The sequence below is a fragment of the Spermophilus citellus genome (assembly GCF_964194105.1).
Source record: "Spermophilus citellus genome assembly, chromosome: 7".
NCBI lineage: Eukaryota > Metazoa > Chordata > Mammalia > Rodentia > Sciuridae > Spermophilus > Spermophilus citellus.
In genome coordinates, this window is record NC_138188.1 from 104,505,153 (window position 1) to 104,528,402 (window position 23,250).

Below are 23,250 nucleotides of genomic sequence, written 5' to 3' on the forward strand. Positions count from 1 at the left end.
GTGAGCCCTCAAATAAACTTTTCCTCCTCTTCAGTTGAGCTGGTTGGGTCTTTGAGCCACAGCAGTAAAAATGCTGACTAAAACAATACCTGATTGGAGGAGTAGCTGGCCAACATTATCTCCCATTCTGTAAGACTCTCTCTTCACTTTCTAAATCATTTCTTTTACCATGCAGAAGCTTCTTGGTTTGATGACATCCTACATATTGATTTGTTGTTTTATTCTTGTGTTTTGGGGGTCTTGTTAAGGAAATCAGTGCCGGCACCTATATGATGGAGTGTTGACCCTATGTTTTCTTCTAGCAGTTGTAAAGTTTCTGATCTAATTCCTAAGTCTTTGATTCATGTCAATTTGAGTTTGGAGCAGGGTGAGAGAGAAGGGTCAAATTTTATTTTTCTATATATAGCTATCCAGTTTTCCCAGGACCATTTGTTTAAAAGGCTATCTTTTCTCCAAGTTGTATTTTTGGCACCACTGTCAAATATTGATCTTGTGCTTGTGAATTATTTTAGTGTATTCTTACAATATTTCCACTATATTTTTATCTTCTCAAATTTTAAACTAAGTTTTGCTGTGTAATCTTGGCTGGAAGTTGTTTTCTTTTAGGGCTTGGAATATCTCATTTTAGCCCCTCCTTGATTTTAAGGTCTGAACTCAGAAGTCAGTGACCCTTATTTGTTTGCCTCTCAATGTGACCTGATGTTTTTCTCTTGTAGCTTTTAATATTATTTCCTTATTTGCTGTTAGACATTTTGATTGTGATATGTCTTGGTAAATTTTTTATTTGATTAGTTATATTTGGGGTCCTGTAAGCCTCCCATATGTTGATGACTATCTCATTTCTGATATGGGAAAAGTTTTCTGTAACTATCTCATTGAAAACATTATTTATGCCTTTAGTTTGTGTCTCCATGTTCTCTTCTATCCCAGTGATTTTCAGGTTTGGTTTTTTAAAGTTGTCCCAGAGTTTTTGTATATTCTGTTTACGTTCTATAATTTTTTCCCTTTATTGTCCTCTATGTACTCAAGATCATATAGCATGTCTTCAAGGTCTGAAATTCTGCCTTCAAGGGCTGAGGTTCTATTTTTAACTCAATCTAATCTGTTAGTGATGTCTTCAATTGCATTTTTAATTTGACTGATATTTGATTGATTATCTTTCATTTCTAAGAGTTCTGCTTGTTTTTTTCAATATTTCTATTTCTTTATTAAAGTGGTCTTTCATCTCCTGAAATTGCCCTTTTAATTCCTCCCTTGGGTCTTCTTTTATGTCACTGAACATTTTAGCTGGCTTTTTTTTTTTTTTTTTTTTTTTGGTAGTGCTGGGGATTGAACCCAGGCCCTTGTGCATACTAGGTAATCCCTGTACCAACTGAGCTATATCCCCAGCCTTCATTGAACATTTTAATAATCAGTTTTTTATAATCTTTCTTTCTCTGGACTTTTGTCTACTTCAGTATCACTTGGATCCTTTACTGGGGGATTGTGCATTTTGGGGGGGCGGAGAGATTTGTTAGTCTGTTTTCTCATGTTTTTAGAAGTTTTGGACTTGTGTATCAATTGCATACCACCTATTTTTTTGCACATGTTCTTTTGTGTGTAGTTATCTTATTTGTTCTGAGACTTCTCTCTGTTTTTGATGTATGTGTAAATACCATGGAATGGGACCTGAGTTCCCTCTCTGATTGTTTCTCTGTGGATATTTGTTATTGGTTTGGGGCTTTTGTCTCCTCCCTTCTTTGAATTGGAGTAATGTCAGGGAAAGTTCAAAAGTTAGAGCATCAGTCTCTAACCTTTGAATTTTTAATGTTCCCGTAGGTTCCCAGCACATCACAGAGTGAAATGAAATAAAAAATAGTAACAACCATGACAAAAAACAAACAATATTCAGTGTAAAGTAAATACCCAGTTCCTACTATAACATCTTCAACATTAATTGGCACCAATAAATAAGAAAGGAATAAAAGACACAGAGAGAAATCCATCTAAATATAGTTATCTCATACTAAGCAAAGGTGCGAAAAGCATACATTGGAGAAAAGACAGCGTCTTCAAATGATGCTGGGAAAAATAGAAATTCATATGTAGCAAAATGAAATTAAACCCCTATCTCTCACTCTACACAAAACTCAACTCAAAGTGCATCAAGGACCTAGACCAGACACCCCATGCCTAATAGAAGAAAAAGTAGGCCCCAATCTACATCATGTTGGCTCAGGAACTGTCTTCCTTAACAAGACTCCTAAAGCACAAGAAATAAAATCAAGAATCAACAAATGGGATGGAATCAAACTAAAAAACTTCTTAACAGCAACGGAAACATGATTATCAAGAGAGAGCCTACAGAATGTGAGAAAATCTTTGTCATCTGCACCTCAGACAGAACATTAATCTCCAGGTTATACAAAGAACTCAAGAAACTTAACACAAAAAAACAAATAACCTCCAAAATCAATAGATGGGCAAAGTAACTGAACACACACTTCACAGAAGAAGAAATATGGTCAATCAATAAATATATGAAAAAATGTTCAACATCTCTAGCAGTTAGAGAAATGCAAATTAAAACTATCCTGAGATTTCATCTCACTCCAATCAAAATGGCAATTATCAAGAATACAGGCAACAATAAATTTTGGTGAAGATGTAGGGGAAAAGGTACACTCATACATTGCTGGTGAGAATGCAAATTGGCACAACCATTATAGAAAGCAATATGGAGATTCCTCAGAAAACTTGGAATAAAACCACATTTGATCCAGTTATCCCACTCCCCAACATATACCCAAAGGACTTAAAAATCAGCATATGATAGTGACGCAGCCACATCAATGTTTATAGCAACTCAATTCACAATAGCTACTTCTGTTTATTTCTCTAAGAGAAAAGAAAGAGCGATAGGAGTTCTATTTTCAAAAACATAACCACAATTTTTAAAAATTAATGAATGATTCCCTAAGTAATTTTTAATATAATTTAATATAATCAGCAAACAAATTTCCCTAATCAACTCTTTTTTTCCCCCCTAATTGACTCTTTTTTATTTTTGGGACTCAGGGGTGCTTAACCACTGAGTCACATCCCCAGAGCTTTTTTGTATTTTATTTAGAGACAGAGTCTCACTGAGTTGCTTAGGGTCTCTCTAAATTGCTGAGGCTGGCTTTAAACTTGTGATTCTCCTGCCTCAGCCTCCAGAGCTGCTGGGATTACAGACCTGCACCACCTACACCACTGTGCTTGGCCCTAATTAACTCCTTTTTTTTTTTTTTTTTTTTTTTTTTTGGTGCTGGGGATTGAACCCTTGAACTTGGGGCCTTGTGCATGCACGACAAGTACTCCATCAACTGAGCTATTCCCCCAGACACCTAATTGACTCTTTTTTTTTTTTTTAAAGAGAGAGTGAGAGAGGAGAGAGAGAGAGAGAGAGAGAGAGAGAGAGAGAATTTTTTTAATATTTATTTATTTTTTTAGTTTTCGGCGGACACAACATCTTTGTTTGTATGTGGTGCTGAGGATCGAACCCGGGCCGCACGCGCCAGGCGAGTGCGTTACCGCTTGAGCCACATCCCCAGCCCCTAATTGACTCTTAAATGCCTTTATTGGTTTGCTTGGGTCAGGATCCAAACAAGTTCCACAAATTATCTTTGGATTATAAATCTATAAATATAGATTTATATAAATATAAATATATATATAAATATAAATATAAAGACTTTTTACTCTATAAGAGCCCCCCCCCAACACACACACACACTCACACACACACCCTTTTTTTTGTCCTTTGTGAGTTCTTTGTCAGGAAGATTTAGTTCCTTGTTCCGTAAACATGTTCACATTCTGGATTTGATTGATTGTATTTCCAAAGCATTTGCTACTTCTCTAACTCTGTACTTTCTGTAGTATGCTAGTTAAACCCAAATGCTTTAATCCCTTGGCAGGAATAATTCATAAGTGGTACTTTGTTCTTCCAGTTGCAACACATCCGAGGACATGTCTCTTTAGATCTTTGTTGATTTGATAGCTGAAGGTGCTATATTATTACTACTTATATATATTCTTTGATTATTAGTAAAGTTGAACATCTTATATGTGAAACAGTATTTCATTTTATCACGAATTGTCTCACTGTCCTTTTGACTGTCATATTTGTTACACACTTTTCCTTCAAAGTGTCTTTGATTTCCATTTTTTTTTGTCATTTTTGACAAATAGTTTCTGAATTTCTGTATAGTTAGAATCATTATTCTTTGTTGTTATGATTTCTACCATCTTTTTACTGACAGCACAGCCAGGGAGGCTGCCTGGACTAGATTCAGCCACCTGCCTGCATAAGAAATAAGCAAACTATGTAAAAAAAGAAAAATGAATTTTACACAGATTGATCAAACTGGGAAGACACAGCTAGTTCCCTTCTTTGAAGGCCCCTTGTAACAAGTCATAGGAATGAAATCCAGGTGACATCTGTATGTAGATTTTGCTAGGCTGTGCTTGGCCAGAGAATATGTCAGTCTTAATTTCCTTGGTCTCTGTCTTCTGCCTGAAGAGGTATAGAATGCAGAAGAGCATTATGGGAAGTTGCTTTTAATTTCAAAGGGGGGTTTGTATATCTCCATTCAGAACATAGATATTTACAGACATTTTCTTTAGTGCTTAATTGTTCTTTTTGCTTTTATCTCTTACACTTAGTTCTTCTGAGACTTACTATGATGAAAGTGGGAAAGCAGGATTTAGATGGATTTTTTTCTCCTACAACTATAAGACTAATTGTTTCAGTATCAATTATTGAATACTTCTTTCACTGATTTGTGAGGATTAACTCATTGTATTACATTCTTACATACATTCTCTTTTATTGAGAACTTTTAATTTTTATTTCAATTTTTATCAGAAATGACTACTTTGATTAATAAAGATTTTACAATTTAGTAGGATGATTACTTTCCATTTCCATCTTTTTAAAAAATATTTATTTTAATTTTTTTGTGTAGATGGACACAACACAATCTCCATGTGGTGCTGAGGATCAAACCTGGGTCCCGCCCATGTTAGGGGAGCGGTCTACCGCTGAGCCACAATCCCAGCTCCTCCATTTCCATCTTTACTATTTCTTTTAAACAAATTGCTTTAGTTATTCATGTCAACTTCCTTTCAAATGAAGACCTGATTTTTCCAACTATAACTAAAATTAAATTGAAATATTTTTTTAGAATTGCATCAAATTAATAAATTAATTTGGAAAAATTAGACATCCTTGAGATCCTTCATCTTAAGGGTCTCTTTCTATTTCTACCTGTCAGAGTTTTTATTTTACTCTTCTCTCGGGCATTTCTTGTTAATATTTCCAGGCATATTGCTTTTGCTTTTGTTCCTATCTCATATGGTTCTGTTAAATTATTTTTTTTTGTGGGGGTGGGTACCAGGGGCACTTGACCACTTAACCACATCCCCAACCCTATTTTGTATTTTGTTTAGAGATAGGGTCTCACTCAATTGCTTAGTGCCTTGCTTTTGCTGAGGCTGGCTTTGAACCTGTGATCATTCTGCCTCAGCATCCCGAGCACTGGGATTACATGTTATATTATGATTATTTTTGATGGCATAAATAGAAGGGACTAATTTGTATGCTTTGTCTTGCATCTCTCACTTTACCAAATACTAACCAATCATCAGAGTTTTCAGCTGGTGTCTAAGTGCTGCTGATTTTGTTTGCTTTGTAACAGTTACGCCTTAGTTTTTTGTGTCTCATGTTTTATGGCATTAAGCAACCCCTTAACTAATTATTAACAACACTAGTACAGCAATCATTTTATTTTCCTCCTGATTTTACTGAAGATAAATCTAATGTTTTTTCACAAGTATGCTATTGGTTATTGGTAAGACAGATTGTCATTTATTAGAAAGAATCATTGCATTCTTGACTTTTAAAAGTTTTGCTATTGTTGTTTGTTTTTAATCAGCAGAGATGTGGCACATTGTTACCAGTATTCTGCTTACATGTAGAAAAAAACACACACACATACTGCTCCACATAGGCAAAGGGCAGCTGCTTCTTTCATTGAAGGACCCTCCAGGCCTCTCAATATGAATTTTCTGCTTGCCACATAGTTGATATTCTCAGTGGGATGATTCCCGATATACCCTTTCAAACTTGGTACAAGTCTATCTTCTCTGAACTCTGATTTGTATTACATTACAAATGTTCGTTTCTTTTATTTTACCCTAAACATATTTGATGACATGATTTAAGTGTGTTTAAGAAATTTGGAATTTAGAAACACACCTCAGCGGGATACAACCCTTGTTGCCCCCACTCAGCCCTGAGCCTCCATCATCAAGTTTTCAGCCAGCAGGCTGAGGGACCATCCTGAATGTATTGCTCACCCCAAAGCTCTCCAAAGGTCAATTGTGACAAGATTGAACTGGTATTTTTAGGGGCTTAGTAAAAGGCCCAGTTGATGAGGAACAAAAAGCAAAGTCTCCAATGTACAGAGGCCCAGAAGCACCAAATCAGCAGAGCACAATGGGCATCAGACCCAGAGAACCTGCAGGTGTTTTTAGACATATAGTCATCTGCTTACACCAGCCTTGCTTTCAAAATCAAAGCTGTCTACAGCCTGAGTGTTGGCACAAGTCTTTAATCTGTGCTACATGGGAGGCTGAAGCAGAAGGATCAAAAGTTTGAGGCTGGCCTGGGCAATTTAGTAGGAACTTGTCTTGAAATAAAAAATAAGAACTGGGGGTATAGCTCAGCAGTAAAGCACCCCTGGGTTTAATTCCCATTACTAGGAAAAAACAAAAGATGTGGAACACAGGTGAAGCTTCCCTGTACTGGTCAAAATCCCATGGATGACCATCACAACCTTGAACAACATTCCATTGTGAAAGAAAAAAATCTGCAGACTTTTAGAAGGCATGAGACAACATGTCTCTGGATATGGTTCAAGTAAGTCATTGAGATGGCAAGTAAAGAACTGAAAACCTTGGGGAATTACCTGCTGCCCAGGAACAGAGAAGCACATCAAAGAATCATATGACACGGAGGGGCTGTCTGAACCCCTAGGAAAACTTTGCAAGCTATTGTGGAACTGAAGGAAGTTTAATAAATGGTTTGCCTATTCAGAAACAAATCTTATGAAGGATGCAGTGTAATGCTGAATTAAGAATACAGGTTTTAGAGTCCAACTGACCTGTTTTCAAATTCTGGTTCCACCTCCTTCTAGCTAAGCAATATCAACAAATCATCAAGGATGTGTGTGCTTAGTACAGCCCAGCAGTGCCCAAGCGCCAGACGTGCAGAAACACTTGATTTCCTGGTTTATTCACTCATTTATTGATGATTGTTCCTTGCTGAGAGCATAAACATCTCTTTGGTATTCAGTATAAACACCGGATTTTGCAATTATTTTTGCAAATGCCCTGTTGAAATATTTCACTCTGGATGAATACAGGAGACCATAATTTTAACCCTCTTTTGGCTAGATTTCACAGATTACTAAGCACAATGAGGAGCAGGTGCTACGCTCGGAAACAAACACAGCTGTATTCGATTAAAAGTACACATCTAATTGGTCTTATGAAATTCACATGAAAAAGAGAGATGTTGGCACATACCAGAGGGCTCATTACTGTCATATTCCTTCCCACAGGGCACCATTCTGTAAAGAAGACTGATGTAAGAGACACGGGAGCAGGGCTGTTGGTGCCAGTTGGCACTCCACCCACCCCAGATCAAATCTATTTCTAACAAAACTCCAGGGGTTCTGTTCCCATTATCTCTTGCCATGTAACAAATCTCCCCTAAGCTTACTGGATTAAGCCAACCACCATTTATTTTCTGTTGATGGGGAAAATTGGGGAGTACAACTTCACATGACCTTGGCTGAGACTGTCATATGAAGGCCGGGCTGGACCAGGAAGTCTGTTGGGTTCACTCCTGTGCCTAGAGTTAGATGAGGTGGCTGGGAGGTGGGGCTGCTGGGCCTCACCCAGCTGAGGGATCTCAAGGCACTCCCTCTTCACACAGCCCTTCTGCACCAGTCTCTTCAGCTGGTCACTCAGCAGGGTAATCACATTTTTCTTACACAGTGGCTTAGGGCTCTGCAAAAGGCAAAGGCAGAAGTTACTGGGTTTCTCATGGGATAGGCCCAGACTAGCACAGTGTCATTTCTCCACATTCTACTGGTCAAAGCAAGTTACAGAGTGTCCTAGATTCCTCCGGGAGGGGACTACAAAAGGATGTGGCTATGGGGAAGTGTGGCTCCTCAGCAGCCATATTTGGAGAGCAGCTACCATGGGTTCTCTAACCAGCTTCATGAGGATATGAGCTAATGAACTATGGAATGTCCCGGAGTCTGCCTGTTTAATAGTCAACATGAACAAAACGAGTTCTACGAATCCTAGGGAGTGGGGCTCTGGCACTAATTCTAATACCTCCTCATTAAGGAACTGGTGAAAGTGTTAATTAGACACAGTTTAAGTGACTATCTTTCCTTCAGTCCTTTGGTGACATTTATTTTCTTGATCTACATCCTTTGCTGAGTTTCTCTTGTGATTCATATCATCATGTTGTAATGGTCACTTCCCTTGTGGGGAATGGCCTTTGAATTTATTGCTGAGAAAGCTCCATTTCACTATCTTCAGTTGTATAAAGTTCACAATTTACGTGTAGAATCTGCCGACTGTCCCTGTAGCCACAGATGCTGCTCTTTCCAGGGGCTCCTGAATAATGCTGAAGATTTAAGGAAGGGTATTAAGTGCACTCTGAAACTCTACCCTGCTAATAAAACTTTCTATAGCTATGCGGCTCTTTGACTCCAGAACACTTCAGATTAAAGGGCCTGGATATTTGCCCAAGAATGACTTCCAAGTTCTGAAGAACCTGGAAAACATACATAACAGAGCATGCAGTGTGTAGTAGATGTGCAGCATGTTTGAAATAGATAGATGTTCTGATAGTCATCCAGAGGAGTAAGTTAGTACTGTGTTCTGAGTGCTTCATATGCTGAAATCTTCACCCCCAAGATGATGGCACTAGGAAGTGGAGTCTTTGAGAGGTGATTTCTCATGATTGAGATTAATAAAATCCTGGAGAGCTAGATAGGTCCTTCTACTATGTGAAACCACAGGGAGATGATACCATCTATGAACTAGGCCTTCATCGGACACTGAATCTGCTGATGCCTAGATCTTGGACTTTGCAGACTCCAGAACTGTGAGAAATATATTTCTGTTGTTTATAAGCTGCTTGGTTTATGGTATTTTGTTACAGAAGCCTGAGTGAACTAAGACAATGAGTTACCTTTTTCAAAGGACCTGGAACACTGTGAGTTTCAATAATCATTAGTTACCATTTTGGTATCTGCTCTAGCCCTTGTTCACCAATACAAAGTTGGCCCCAAAATACTAATCCTGTAATTTTAGATTGCCCCAATCATCTGCTAAAACCATTTTTCTTGGTGTTTTTGAATGAGAAAATTAAATATATTTACATTTAACTATCAACTTATTGGATATTTCTACTATCTTTAAAAAACTTTTAATATATTAATTGAAACACTGTTGTACGAATTTATGGAGTACACTAAAATAATTCAATCAACTGTGCAATGATCAAATCAGGGTAATTGGCATTTCCATCTCCTCAAACATTTATCATTGAAAACCTTTGGACTCTTCTAGTTACTTTGAAGCATATCATAAGTTATTGCAGAATGTAATTGCCCTATTGTGCAATAGAACACTAGAACTAATCCTTCCTATTTAACAGTACTTTGGTACCTTATTTAACCTCTCTCTATCCCTCCTTTCCACATCCCTTCCTAATCTCTTATGACCATTATTATCCTTCTTTTTTCCCCTGTGAAACCAATTTGCTTAGCTTCCAAACAACATGCCGCATTTGTCTCTCTGTACCTGACTCACTTTACATAGCATAGTGTCCTCCAGTTCTATTGGTGATGCTGAAAATTGTATCACTTCATTTTTTTTATGGCTGAAAATATAACATTGTGCATATATGACACATTTTCTTTATCCATTGATGAATACTTTGGTTGTTTCCATATACTAGCTATTGTGAATAGCACTGCAATAAACATGAGTTAATAAATTGATTTCATTTTCTTTGGATGTACATCCAACTGTAGGATAGCTGGGTCATTTAGTAGATCGATTTTTACTTTTTCAAGGAAATTCTATATTGGTTTCCATAGGGACTGTACTAGTTTCATCCCCACTAACAGTGTATGAGAGTTCTCTTATGTCCAGATCCTCAACAGTCTGTGTATCTTTTTGTAATAGCCATTCTAACTGGAGTGAGATGCTTAGTAATATCAAGCATTTAAAAATATACCTTTTGGGCAGTTGTATGTTTTCTTTGAGAAAGATCTACTCAGATCATTGGCTTATTTTTTAATCATGTCCCTCTACCTTTTTTTTTTTTTTGCTGTTGTTTTGAATTTCTTGTCTAGTCTAGACATGAATCTTTTGTCAGATGAATAGTTCTCAAGTATTTTCTCTCAGTGTGAAGGGTGTCTCTTCACACTATTATTTCCTTTGTTGTGCAATAGCTTGATGTAATTGCATTAGCTATTTTTACTTTCTGTTATTTTGGGGGTCTAGTCCAAAACAGAATCTTTAACTATACCACTGTGTAGAAGCATTTCTCCTGTGTTTTCTTCTGTATTTCTACCACCTTATCTTGTTTTTCCATTTGTCACCCTTTCAGTTTCTTTTTATGTCTCTAGTGGCCTCCCTTTTGACTTTTTAAAAATTCCGCTTTCCCCTTCCTTTTGGCTTTCAGTTTATACATTCTATGTCTACACTTTTAGGATTACCCTAGACATTTAAACAAGCATACTTTCCTATCAAAAATATAAGGTATGTACTGTCTTATTTCCTCAACATGGGACCTTAACAAAGCTTTCCTTAGGATTTTCCATCTCCTGACTTACATAATGTTGCCTATTTCAGTTGTGGTTTGCTTTTTCTAACTTGTAAAACATTGTTATTAGTTTGTGTAATTGCTGTTTATTCCAATTTTATAGGTAATGTTCATTTATTTTTCAAATCTGCTCGCTCAGTTTTGTGGCCTTTGTAACTTACATCTTCAATATCTTCTACTGTTTATTTAAACATGTTTTGGTTTTAATGATTCAGGAAGTCTTTGCATGTCTAATTCTGCTTTAAGCTGTTTTTGTTGACTCTAGCTCATGACATTTTGTTAGTCTTTGACATATGATTTGTGAATTTTTGCTCATATTTATTAGAAATTATGTGTGTAATTATTTATACTGAGGTAGAAAGTGGAAAGGTATCTTCCAGATACCTCTCTGGGTATCTGGAAGAACTACTAACCCAAGAGCTCTTGAAATCAAATCCTGGGCTTGAGGTTTTTGTGAACACCCAAAATATATCCTTTTTTTTTTTCTGCAAGTCTGTATGAGGTCAGAATTGTGATCTGAAAAATCAGAGAAGACCCCCCCCCCATACCACACACATATGCACAGTTCAAGTTTCTAGTCAGCCTGTTTTGTTCAGTTTTCTGGAGAGCCAAATTCAGGAAGAGATTAATTGCCCGTTCACTCCTATATGTGAAATGGTTCAGTGTCATCTGTCAGGATGCTAGAAACTGAATTTGTGTGTTTCAGTTTTACTCAGAATTTTATTTGTGTTTTAGAAAAGGCAACATCACTTGTGGTGTGGTTGCTCCTGCAATCAGTGCCTAGACAGACTTTTGGAGAGCACAGTGAGCGGGGTCAGTCCCTGATTTCTACTCACCATCCTCTGCAGCTGTTTTGAGTAGAGTTCAGGTCAGCTGCCTGGGGAGGCATCTTGAGTTCAGCTCTATTGAGGGGCACAGATTCGAGATCTACACACACACCAGCTCTGCCATGATGTAGGCCATTTTCTTCCCGCATCATGATCTTGGCTCCACTCTCACTGTCTCCCCATCTGCCAGGTGAAAACCCTCTTTCTGCTAGCCTTTCCAGGGCTCTCTGGGAGGCTGAGGACCACCCTCCACATCTGAAGGACCACCCTCCTCTGGAGCTCCTCAATCCTGGGAATTATTTAGTAGTCTGTCCCATCAGCTGTTCTCTGCTCAGGTCTTGACCAACTCATGGCCTCCTAACCTCAACTTACTCAGGTACTGCTTCCATGATCCAGTCTAGCCCAGACAGTCTCTTTTTCTTTTGTTTCCATTTTTTTTCTTCCTCTTCTCCCCCACCTCCCTTCTTCCAGTGGTGGGAATTGAACCCAGGGTCTCACTCATGTTAAGCAGGTGCTTTACCACTGAACCACATCCCCAGTCCAGTCTCTTCTTATTTCTTTTCATCTTTTCCTCCCCCTTCTCTCTTCCATGTTTTTTTTAATATTTATTTTTTAGGTGTAGATGGACACAACACAATGCTTTTATTTTTATGTGGTGCTGAGGATCGAACCTGGGTCCCGCCCGTGCTAGGCGAGCACTCTACCGCTGAGCCACAATCTCTTCCATGTTTTTGTTCATGTGTTCTACTCCAAGGCCCTACAACTGGATGCAAAATATCATGGATAATAACTCAAATCCCCCTGACCACATTCTTTCCATGAGAGGTCAGTTCTGAGGTCCAGCATTGAACCCAAATGTAAGCAAAGCTCAGAAGGGACAGAGTGTTACTTCTGCAGCTTTGGGACACTACTGTTGAGCCCTTTCATTGACTATTGTTTTTTCTTTTACTTATAGTCCAAGAGGTTCAGAAGCAAACCTGGAGGTGAGACCTGAAGAAAGTTGGAGCCATGCTGACCTTGAACACTTCAAAGAAGCAACTTCTATGTCTGAAAAGCCCACCACCAATTTTGCAAATGAGGAAGATAGGGGTCCCCAAATCTGCCGCGTCTGTGGAGACAAGGCCAACGGCTATCACTTCAATGTCATGACATGTGAAGGATGCAAGGGCTTCTTCAGGTAGTCACCCATCAACCTTCACTCACCTGCCACCACTGATACACTGGGTCACATCTAACGGGAGTCTGCCAGTAACCCTGCAGGGCAATGTCTCAGGGACTCAGTTTGATCTGTCTTCTGGGTTCTAATTAGTCTTGAGTGAACCGTTTATACCTCAGAGCAATCTTCATCTCTTTCTTCCAGGTTCTACCTGGGAAAGATCCCCTTCCATTAAGATACCCTTTTATGTAATCGTCAATGAAAGATCAGTTAGTGAAAGAGTCAAGAATTTAAAAATCCAAAACGCAAAGTGTTCAAATCAGTTTTATAGGACAGTTATTAAGAGTGGCATAAAATAAATAAAAAAGAAAACAAGCTCACCTAGAATAGACAAACAGGGAGAATTAAAAACAGAGGACTATGGTGCTGGATTGTGGCTCAGTGACAGAGCACTTGCCTCTCACATGTGAGGCACTGGGTTCGATCCTCAGCACCACATAAAAATAAATAAACAAAATAAATATATTGTGTCTGTGTAAATCTAATATCTATATATCTATATATCTCTCTATATATATCTATATCTATATCTATCTATCTATATATATATATATATATATATATATATATATATATATATATTTTTTTTAAATAGAGGACTAAAACATCCCAGCTCACAGCAAAGCAGGCCTGGACTGAAGGCTCACCTTGTCTAGCTGAAGAAACAGAAAGACCAAAGCCAGCTCAGTGAGGGCACTCTCAGCAACAGAGCTCAGACCAAGAGGGAGAGAAGCAGATCAAGAACGGAGGGGAAGGGAGGAAGGAATGTGTGAGGAAGAGCACCCAGTCTGCCCTCAGAAAGGGAGAGGGCATGCAGTGTCTCGGGATCCTTGTACATTTTCCAGATGGTGAGACTGACTTGGCCCTTTGTAGAGTTCTTCCTGGTGGCTGGATATTCTAACGGAAATGAATGTCCCCAGAGCCAAGGGCTCACTCTGCAATCCCAAAGATGGGCTGCTGGTCAGCAAGTCATGGATGCAGGCTCAGCTGTTTGCCCCCAGAACACATGGGAGGACTTCCAGGCCTGGATGATCCCAGGAAGGCACTGCAGCAGCCTCTGTTAAGATCAGTTCAATGAGAGTGGAATGAAGAAACCCCTGCTTCGGGGCAGACACGGCCAGGCCTGAGCAGTTCTGAGGTTGCATGGGGGTTAACTCCAGCTGGGGGAGGTCTGAAGGCATCATGTTCCAGGGAGAAAGGAACATTTGTGTATGGACTATCACAGATGAGACACAGCAGCAGTATTAGGTTGTGTTCAGCTACAAGTCACAGAACACTTTAGGAAAACGTGTTTCCTCTCCTAAAAAAAAGTCTAGACAAATGCTTTCATCTTAGTGAGTCCTGAAACTAAGTTCTCTTTGTTTTTCTCTTCTGCCGTTCTACCCAAAAGCTGTGATTTCAGTAGGGAGGTATAAAACTCCAGGGTGCCCAGGCAGTAGCCATGACATTCAGCAGAGAAACAAAAAGGCTATCTCTTCTCCTTGTGAGAGCAAGAAAACCTTTCCCAGAAGACCCCCTAATGCCACACAGGCTAGAGATGGCCCTGAACTACTCCTGAACTGTTTACTAACAAAGAGCCCTGGAGAGATCTCTGAGCTGGGCAGGTGAATGTATGAAGGCAGAAGAACATCAGAACCAGATCAGGATCCTTACAGAAAAGAAGAGGATGCCTGGAGCATCTGTCCAAGCAGCATCCATAGATTGCCTTGGGGTGCAGGGATCCTCTGCCCTCTTCTCCCCGATTGGGTGCTATTCCTGGGACTCCCAAAGGGACATGACATATCATAGTGGCTAGGAGTTTGTATTGGTATCAGGTGGTGATCTGTCTTCTCAAAGCCTCAGTTTCCCTCATCTCTGCCAGGTAGATGACAGGATGAATTTTATAGGATTTTGAACACTAAATTTACAAAGCTTTGCCAAATATCAAGCCCAGCATGTAATGGCATGTTCTAATAAATGTGAGTTCTTCCCCACAATCCCCATTTACCCATTCTGGATGTACTTTGGAGTAACTCCAAGGGTCTCCTCTAGGGACTTCCTTAGCCAAACCAAGGGAGAACTTCTTTCATTCTATCCAGCTATGGAAAAGAGGAGAAGAAAACTTGGAGCTGTACTGATAAGGTCTGTCGTGGGAAGTTCAGATGCCTGGGCTGTGGAGACAGTGGCTGTGCAGGAGTCTTCAACAGGCATTTCCCACTGCCTGTCTACCTGCTGAACCTATACAAGGGCCTGAGGACCAGTGCCCACACACTCTGCTCTTACAGGGCTCTCCTCTTTGCCCCCTATGTCAATCAGAAGAACCCATTTTGCAATGGGGAAGCAACTTTCCAGTGAGGTAGAACAGCTTATTGATTCCCCAGACTGCTTCTACGCCCCCATTCTAGGATGAAAGCTGGGGACAGAAGGGGATTTCTTATGTTTCTTATCCCCCAGAGATCAAGTTGCCTCTATTTCCCTCTTTTAAGAAGGAGGAATCCAGGAAGAGGCTCATCTCCATGGAAACACTGTCTTAGTAACAAGGGGGAAAAGGAGGAGGGAACACATACTTTGGGAGGGGGGGGGTTGGACCTGGAGTTGAAGTGTCCCAGAAGGGGGAAAAGGAGGAGGGAACACATACTTTGGGAGGTAGAGGGGGGGGTTGGATCTGGAGTTGAAGTGTCCAGCTGCAGAAACCCCTAAAAAGCACAAGCCCTATTCCCTGTGGGAATGCTGCAAAATAGATCTTCCCCGCTCCTCTAGAGAAGACCCTCCACCTGTCTTCCCTATAGTACCTGATTCAACTGGGAATGCAAAGACGAGGCCCATAGAGATTCGGGTTAGTGTGTCCCATCCGTGGCTGGGAGGGGTAGGAGAGGGGTGATATGACCTGGTACCCCTGGTCTAGTGGGCCCCATGCAGCCTGCCTCCTGCATTTTCTCTCTCACAGGAGGGCCGTGAAACGCAATGTCCGACTGAGGTGCCCCTTTCGCAAAGGCACCTGCGAGATCACCCGGAAGACGCGGAGGCAGTGCCAGGCTTGTCGCTTGCGCAAGTGCCTGGAGAGCGGAATGAAGAAGGAGAGTGAGCGCCGGGCTGCTCGGGCGGGCTACCCAGGCCCTGCACGCTCCGGGAGGGTGTGACCAGGGGCCCTGTAGGATCCTTACATCAAAGAAGAGGATGCCTGGAGCATCTGTCCAAGCAACATCCATAGATTGCCTTGGGGTGCAGGGATCCTCTGCCCTCTTCTGGGCAAGTGCGTGAGCGCGTGTAGATGTGCACCCAGAGCGGGCGCGTGTGCACCAGTGAGCTTGTGTCCGTGAGCTACAGGCAGCCACCTGAACCGAGAGCTTGCAAGAGGGATTTGGGAGCTACAGGGCATTTTAATTTTTTGCTCTCTATCAGGGGTATGTCCCCCCTTTTCCTCTCAGATGCTCCTGCAAGCTCCCCTTTGTCCCCTTCTTTCTGTCCTGGATTTGTAACCAAACTGGGGAGGGTTAACCTGTGGGGACATGTGTGCTGAGCCTGCTCCACTGAACCTTCAGTGATCATGTCCGATACCGCGGTGGAGCAGAGGAGGGCGTTAATCAAGAGGAAGAAAAGGGAACGAATCGCGGCTCAACCGCCGGGGGAACAGGGGCTGACGGAAGAACAGAGGTCCTTGATCAGGGAGCTGATGGATGCCCAGATGAAAACCTTTGACTCCACCTTCTCCCATTTCAAGGATTTCCGGGTAGGAGGCTTAGAGCTGTCTTGGCTCCTGAGCTAGCTGCTCAACATCCCCTGGAGGCTCATTCCCAGGGTTTCCCATGGTATGGTTCTGGGGTCAGGAGTCAGATTCCCCTGGGAATTTGCTAGAAATGCAAATTTTCAGGTTCTCCCCCATCTTCCGAATCCCTGGAATAAGGCATACCCCCCAGCTAATGCCCTCCCAGGCTCATGTTTGAGAATCTCTGTTCTCCTTCTGCAGCAGATAGGAACTGGGTCTGAGTCATAAGTGGAGGCAGAACTAGGTTTTAGGAGAACAGAGTCAGGACCTGTTGGGGGTGTGATCTTTGTAAACCAGTGTTCCTTAACAATCCAGTGTTAGCTGCATCTCTAATCCCAGTGCCCTCCCTTCCTGTGTGCTCACAGGTATCTCAGGTGAGGTGCCCAGCTTAGAGAGCTTATTATCCCCAGAAAGCACAGTGTCTGCTCTTCCCATCTGCAGCTCCCTAACCCTTCTGAGTCTCCTGGACCCAGTAGCAAGAATGCTTGTGACACACCAGGGTAGGGGGTCCCCCTCGCCCTCCATTCTGACCATCCAGGGATGTGTGCATCCATTAATTCATGGATCCAGAAAGTACCCCCTGATGGGAGACAGCAAGAGAGAAGACACAAGTGCTGTGTGTGTGTGTGTGTGTGTGTGTGTGTGTGTACGTGCACACGCATGCAGGGCCTTGAGCACCTGTGACTGTGTATCTTCTCAGGCTGCAGCTGGCTGTCTGGGATGTCTGGGGACCTGTCTATGAAAACATAGGCAGTCTTTCTAATCTCCACCTCCTTCCTGTCTTGTGTTTCAGCTGCCGGAGGTGTTTAGCAGTGGCCATGAGATTCCAGAGTTTCTGCGGACCCCACCGGGGGAAGATCCTGTCAATTGGAGCCAGATCAAGGAAGATCTGTGTACCATGAAGATCTCTCTGCAGCTGCGAGGGGAAGATGGCAGCGTGTGGAACTATAAACCCCCAGCCAACAGTGACGGGAAGGAGATCATTCCCCTGCTACCCCACCTGGCTGACATGTCGACCTACATGTTCAAGGGTATCATCAACTTTGCTAAAGTTATCTCCTACTTCAGGTAGGACATGGGACTGTGTGGATGGCTGTGGAAGGGAAAAGGAAATGACCAAAAGGTCATTGAATTTGGGGGGCGTTGGTGCCAAATGACCCTCTTTGTCTCTGCCTCTCAGGTCACTGGTGCTGTCAGGGAATAGGTTTCTAGCGGTATGTCTCAGTGGCTTTGTGGGTGTGGGTCTGCGCTGTGACCCAGTGGGTCTCAGCCTCTCATCTGGAGATAGGAGCTAATAATACCTTCTTTGTAGGACTACCAGATGAAATTAAAAAAAAAACAGATAAAGATCACCCAGAACATAATGGAAATTCAGATAGAAATTCCCTTCCCTATTTCTCCCATGATGGCAGAAACCATAAGATGACAGCTTCAAAGGATGAGTTGGAAGGAAAAAGAAGTCCAGAGAGAGAAGAAAGGAGAGGAACAGAACAGATGCTGGTCCTATAGTGGAGATATTACCCAAGAGATATCTGAGCAGGCCATGGAGAACATGGACCCATGGTTATGAAATTCAAAGGGCCAGGACTCCCCACAGCTAGGCATAGAGGCAACAACTAGAACAACTGGGGTCAGCAAGAGACCTGGAACCCCTTAATATGGTGGGAGCCACAGCCCATAATATACAATCTGTAGGGCTACAGATAGTGCTAGGTATGTTTTTCCTTGGGCTGGCCACCTTGCCTTTCTGAGCCTGGTCTAGTGGAGCCGAAATACACAGGCAAGGAAACCAGATCTCATCAGCAGGTGGAGGGCAGGTTATATTCCAGGAGTACAGGTTCCCTTTGCCTCTGTGTGACACACAAGGTTGGCTCAATGACATTAGGATAGCAATGACCTGGAATAGGGGGCAGACTGTGGCAAATTAGTTTGAGGGAGCAGGAAGAAAAGTCTACTTACTAGTGTGAACTTAGGCAGATTCTTGCTGGGCATCCAATGAGCCATAATTTAACTCCAGGGAGGTTACTAGCTGCTTCTCCTGACCACCAGTTTTGAGAACAGTGACCCCAGGCATCACTGTTACCTTCTTTTTAGAAACAGACTCACTGTGGGTAAGAAACTTGTAGAACTCATCAGCTGATCAGTGGTCGAGGGCATATTTGGAAGTACAGGCTTGTAGAGTACAGACTTCAGAGCCGGCTGCCTCCCAGAGACTGAGCTGGTCTCTGGGGAGACACAGAAGAATAATGTCAGCTTCATGGCATTTGAAGTGCAGTATTATGGATCAAAAGAAGTGGTATGTGTGTGAGTATCACAGAGCCTAATGTCCCAAGGAGACAAAAGTTAGGGACAGGGATTTTTTTTAGGAATTCTCATGAACAGCCTCAGTTTCCCAGACTCTTCCTTTTCAGGAACATCTTCTTCAGGGAGGAGTTGGGGGTTCCTCTCAGTTTGGGAGGAAGAGGTCCCTCCAGAATGAGCCCACGAATACCAGAGGTTTATAAAGCAGCCACTGTGGTTAGGCCTGTGTTCAGTACTAGGATTGGGGCTCAAGGCATCCAGGCTGCCTGGAGAGAAACAGTAGAAATATGTAAATATTAAATTCAACATAGACAACAGGTAGCAAATATCCTCACCATGGAGTGCATACCAAAAGGAATGGCATGTGCTGAAGAACTCCACACTCTGGAAACATTTCTGGGAGAGGCAAACACATATCTTGGCTTAAACAACGCAGGATTTACTTAAATGATGCTAAGCAAGCACTCAAAGTTGGGAAATTGAGGCAGAAGATATGAAAACTAAGGAGCAAGAGCCAAAGTATCAACTAGGTCGGTGGCTATGTAGAGAGTTAGAGGAAGTGATTCAGGCTGTAAGGGAACTGGATGCTAAGCTAAGTGGGTATGGAGAATCCACCAAGGTAGGGGGAGAGATAAGAGAAGAAGAGTAACCTGCTTGGCTGGATGTGATAGGGAGAGATTGGAGGCAACCAGGAAGCAACTGCTGTGGTCCTCAGAGGAAGGAGCCTGTCCTACCTCCTCCCTTAACATCTGGGTTATGGAAATGGGTACCAGCCTGTGGGCAGCTACCCTGGGAACTGTCATCTCACCATCTTTGCTGCCAGGAACTTGCCCATTGAGGACCAGATCTCCCTGCTGAAGGGGGCCACCATTGAGCTGTGCACACTGAGGTTCAACATGATGTTCAACGCAGAGACTGGGACCTGGGAGTGTGGTCGGCTGGCTTACTGCTTGGAAGACGTTGAAGGTGCTCAAGAGCCCCTGCCTGCACTGGCAGAGGGAGGGACACATGATAGTTCTGGGTGGAAGGGAACCACATCAGGACATGCAGGTCCTAGGAATGTAAGGCAGGAAGACTGGGTGATGGAACAACAGACCTTAGAGAGGGAAGATTTGTTCTTGGATCAGCTTCTCAAGATGCCACCCCTCCATCCTATACTCACCCACAGGTGACTTCCAGAAACTTCTGCTGGATCCTGTGATGAAATTCCACTACATGCTGAAGAAGCTACAGCTGCATAAGGAGGAGTATGTGCTGATGCAGGCCATCTCCCTTTTCTCCCCAGGTGATGGCCTTCCCCAGGCTGGAAACACCCCTCACCATGATCTGCAGGAGGCAGTAGCCCCTATTCTGCCCTCCCTAGGGAAGGTCCCAGATTTCAGCCTTGTTCCCTCCTCCCTGCACAGGCAGGGTAGGGATGGGACTCTAGCTGGTTTCTCCTTGGGTCGGTGGGGTGATGTAGAGCCCTAGTCCTCCTTTACCTTCCAGGGTGACTGTGGCTCAGGAAGTGGCTGGCCAGTGGTTACCCTCTCTGGGCCAGACTGAGCCTGTCTTTGCTCCTTCCCACCCTGGCTGGGACCACTCTGCCTTCCCTCCCTGTAGACCGCCCAGGTGTGGTGCAGCGTGGTGTGGTGGAACAGTTGCAGGAGCGATTTGCCATCACTCTGAAGGCCTACATTGAGTGCATTCGGCCCCAGCCAGCCCACCGGTGAGCATGAGCAGAAAGGGCTGATGCTTGAGGGTGGGAGGGGTTCTCCCTGAAGCCTTGCCTAACTTTCAGCCTGTTCTCTAGGTCCATGCCTCCCTGGGTCTCTCTGGGACTGCAGACCAGAGGTGTGCCTAGTGTGCTTTGATGACCAGTACTCTAGGGCCATGTTCTGTGACCTCTATTGAGGCATATTGCCTGGGAGCTGTCATCTCAGCTGGTCAACCTGAGCACCAGTCCCGTTATGGGGAAAACCCAAGGGGGGCTATGGCTGTGCCCAGCTGAGTGGACACTTGTCTGCCAGAGCCTTCCATCCTCCTTTCATCAAGAGGCCAGATACTTTCTTGTGTTTCCAACAGGGTTTTCTAGAATGGCCAATAAAAACTATAATGATGGTAAAGATTAGAATGACACCAATAATGAAGATAATCAGAAGTAGATTGTAATAGGCATCATTTGTTGGGAAGTGCCAAATCTGGTGCCAAGTTGTTTACATATTTTGTCATCTTTAATCCTCAAAAAACTCACAGGAGTTGGGTATCAACACCATCCTGCAAAGGAAGCCAAGACTCAGGGCAGTTGCCTAGGGTCCAGACGTATGGAGGCTGGCAGTGGACCAAGCCAAACCAAGTCCAAATCTCAAGCTCTTGAGTATTCCCTAAGAACTTCCCAGGAAGAACCCAAACACACTTGAGGTAGGGAAGTCCTTACCTTGATCTGACCATAACTCGGAAGAGGAAGGCTGCTTGGGACTTGGCCCAAACAGTGGTTTCCATAACTTCACTGGTCCTCAGAGTCCCTGTGACTTAGTGCCCAGTCTGATGCCCAAAGGCCTGAAGACAAGGACAAATTTGATTTTAGGAGAACACAAACCCATGACAGTTAAGGCCAGCACTAGCTATTATAGTGTGAATTTGAAACTCAAATTCTCACTTGGTTTACACTGCTTTCTTTTTGCTCAGCATCTTGGGATGCTACGGTGGCCATGACTTTATTTGCTCAGTTGTTCCCTGTATGGAGCCTGCAGGCTTGAGGTGCCAGCTGTTATCATGGAGAAACTGAGGCGTGTGGTGTGTATAGACATTAAATCCAGAGCTAGATCCAGGAAGGGATTCCAGCCTGCAGTCCCTAACCTCCACAATTATTCTGCTCACTTCTGAGCCCTGGATATTAACCAAGATAGTGATTCCCTTTACCCCCAAAATAATCTAGGCATATGGCGTCTGCAAGATCTGGATTTTCCACTGACATCTCTATGTACAAAGACTCAAAACCCATAGATGAGGAGGGAGATTATGGCTCCCAAGTACCCGTAGACTACTCTGCCCTTCTTGTGCTCGGAATTCAGCCAAGGAAGGAATTGTGAAGGAATTCAGCCAAGCCTTGCCTCTTGGCTGACCTGAACCTGAGAAGTCCTGAGAATAAACTTGCATGCCCTCAGAACAGGGCTAGGGCTGGAGGGTCCAAGGGAGGAATGGCTGCATCCCAACCTCTCCTCTGGCTGGTCCACAGGTTCCTGTTCCTGAAGATCGTGGCTGTACTCACTGAACTGCGCAGCATCAATGCCCAGCACACCCAGAGGCTGCTGCGCATCCAAGACACACACCCCTTCGCCACACCCCTCATGAGAGAGTTGTTCAGCCCCACAGATGGCTGAGTGGCTGCTCTTGGGTGGAGCCTCGGTGGGACAGCCAGACCAGAGCTCGCCAAGCTGCCATTTCTGGGGCTAGACGGATGGACACCACAGCTGGCTAGCATTCCTCAGAGGGGACTTGAGTCTCCCAGTCCTCAGTTCAGACTGTGGACAGGGAAGCCATGGACCCTATGTGCAGCATGAGCTGGCCTATTTAGGTCAGGACCATTAGCGAGGCCAGGTTGCCCTTCCCTTAGACAAAGTTCTGTGGTCCAGTAATAAATCCCCAAATCCCACTAAATCCCTTGAAGTGTTGTGGTGGGTGGAGGGGAAGGAGCTAGAGACTGGGTTTCCATCAATACCCCAGATTACAGGCTTGAGTCTTTTCACTGCTACCTCTAAAGGTCCTGCCTTCCACTCCCCGCTCATTCCCATCCTCAGCCTCTTGCCGTGAGTTGCCAGGTGGGTTCCAGGCCTGTGCTCATCGGCAGGTGCACATGTCTGTGGTGTCTTTGAGAGAAGCTGAGAAGCCTGCACTGAATGTCAGAAAGTGGTCATAACCTTACGCTGAGCACGTCATTCTGTGTCTCTGTATCTACTCAAACCCATCATTAAGCACCAACACTGTGCAGCCTGCTGTGGGGTGGTGTAGTGTTGATTTAGATGTGGATCCTGACCTTGAATAGTTCATATTTATGACAACAAAAGCTGAAACACCAATGATGCAGACCAAAAGGACAATCCACATATAAGAAGCACGAGGAACATTTTTGTGTGGATGCTGAGCTGCACTGAGATTTTGTGGGCACCTGGGCCCAGTGAAGACTCCCTAGGATGTGCTTATGGAAAGAAGGGATGGGAACTGTGTCTGTGGGTACCTG

General features: G+C 43.2%; 1 protein-coding gene across 1 annotated transcript; it reads left to right on the forward strand.

Moving 5' to 3' along the window:
• Positions 1–12,731: 12,731 nt before the first annotated feature.
• On the forward strand, positions 12,732–22,393 carry NR1I2 (nuclear receptor subfamily 1 group I member 2; the record flags this gene model as incomplete). The annotated part of the gene is made up of 8 exons (XM_081302248.1): positions 12,732–12,946; positions 15,912–16,045; positions 16,507–16,694; positions 17,524–17,798; positions 19,855–19,997; positions 20,200–20,316; positions 20,634–20,739; positions 22,249–22,393. Exons 1-8 carry the CDS (start codon positions 12,813–12,815, stop codon positions 22,391–22,393), a joined length of 1,242 nt encoding a protein of 413 aa, XP_081158374.1. The 5' UTR covers positions 12,732–12,812.
• Positions 22,394–23,250: the final 857 nt, after the last annotated feature.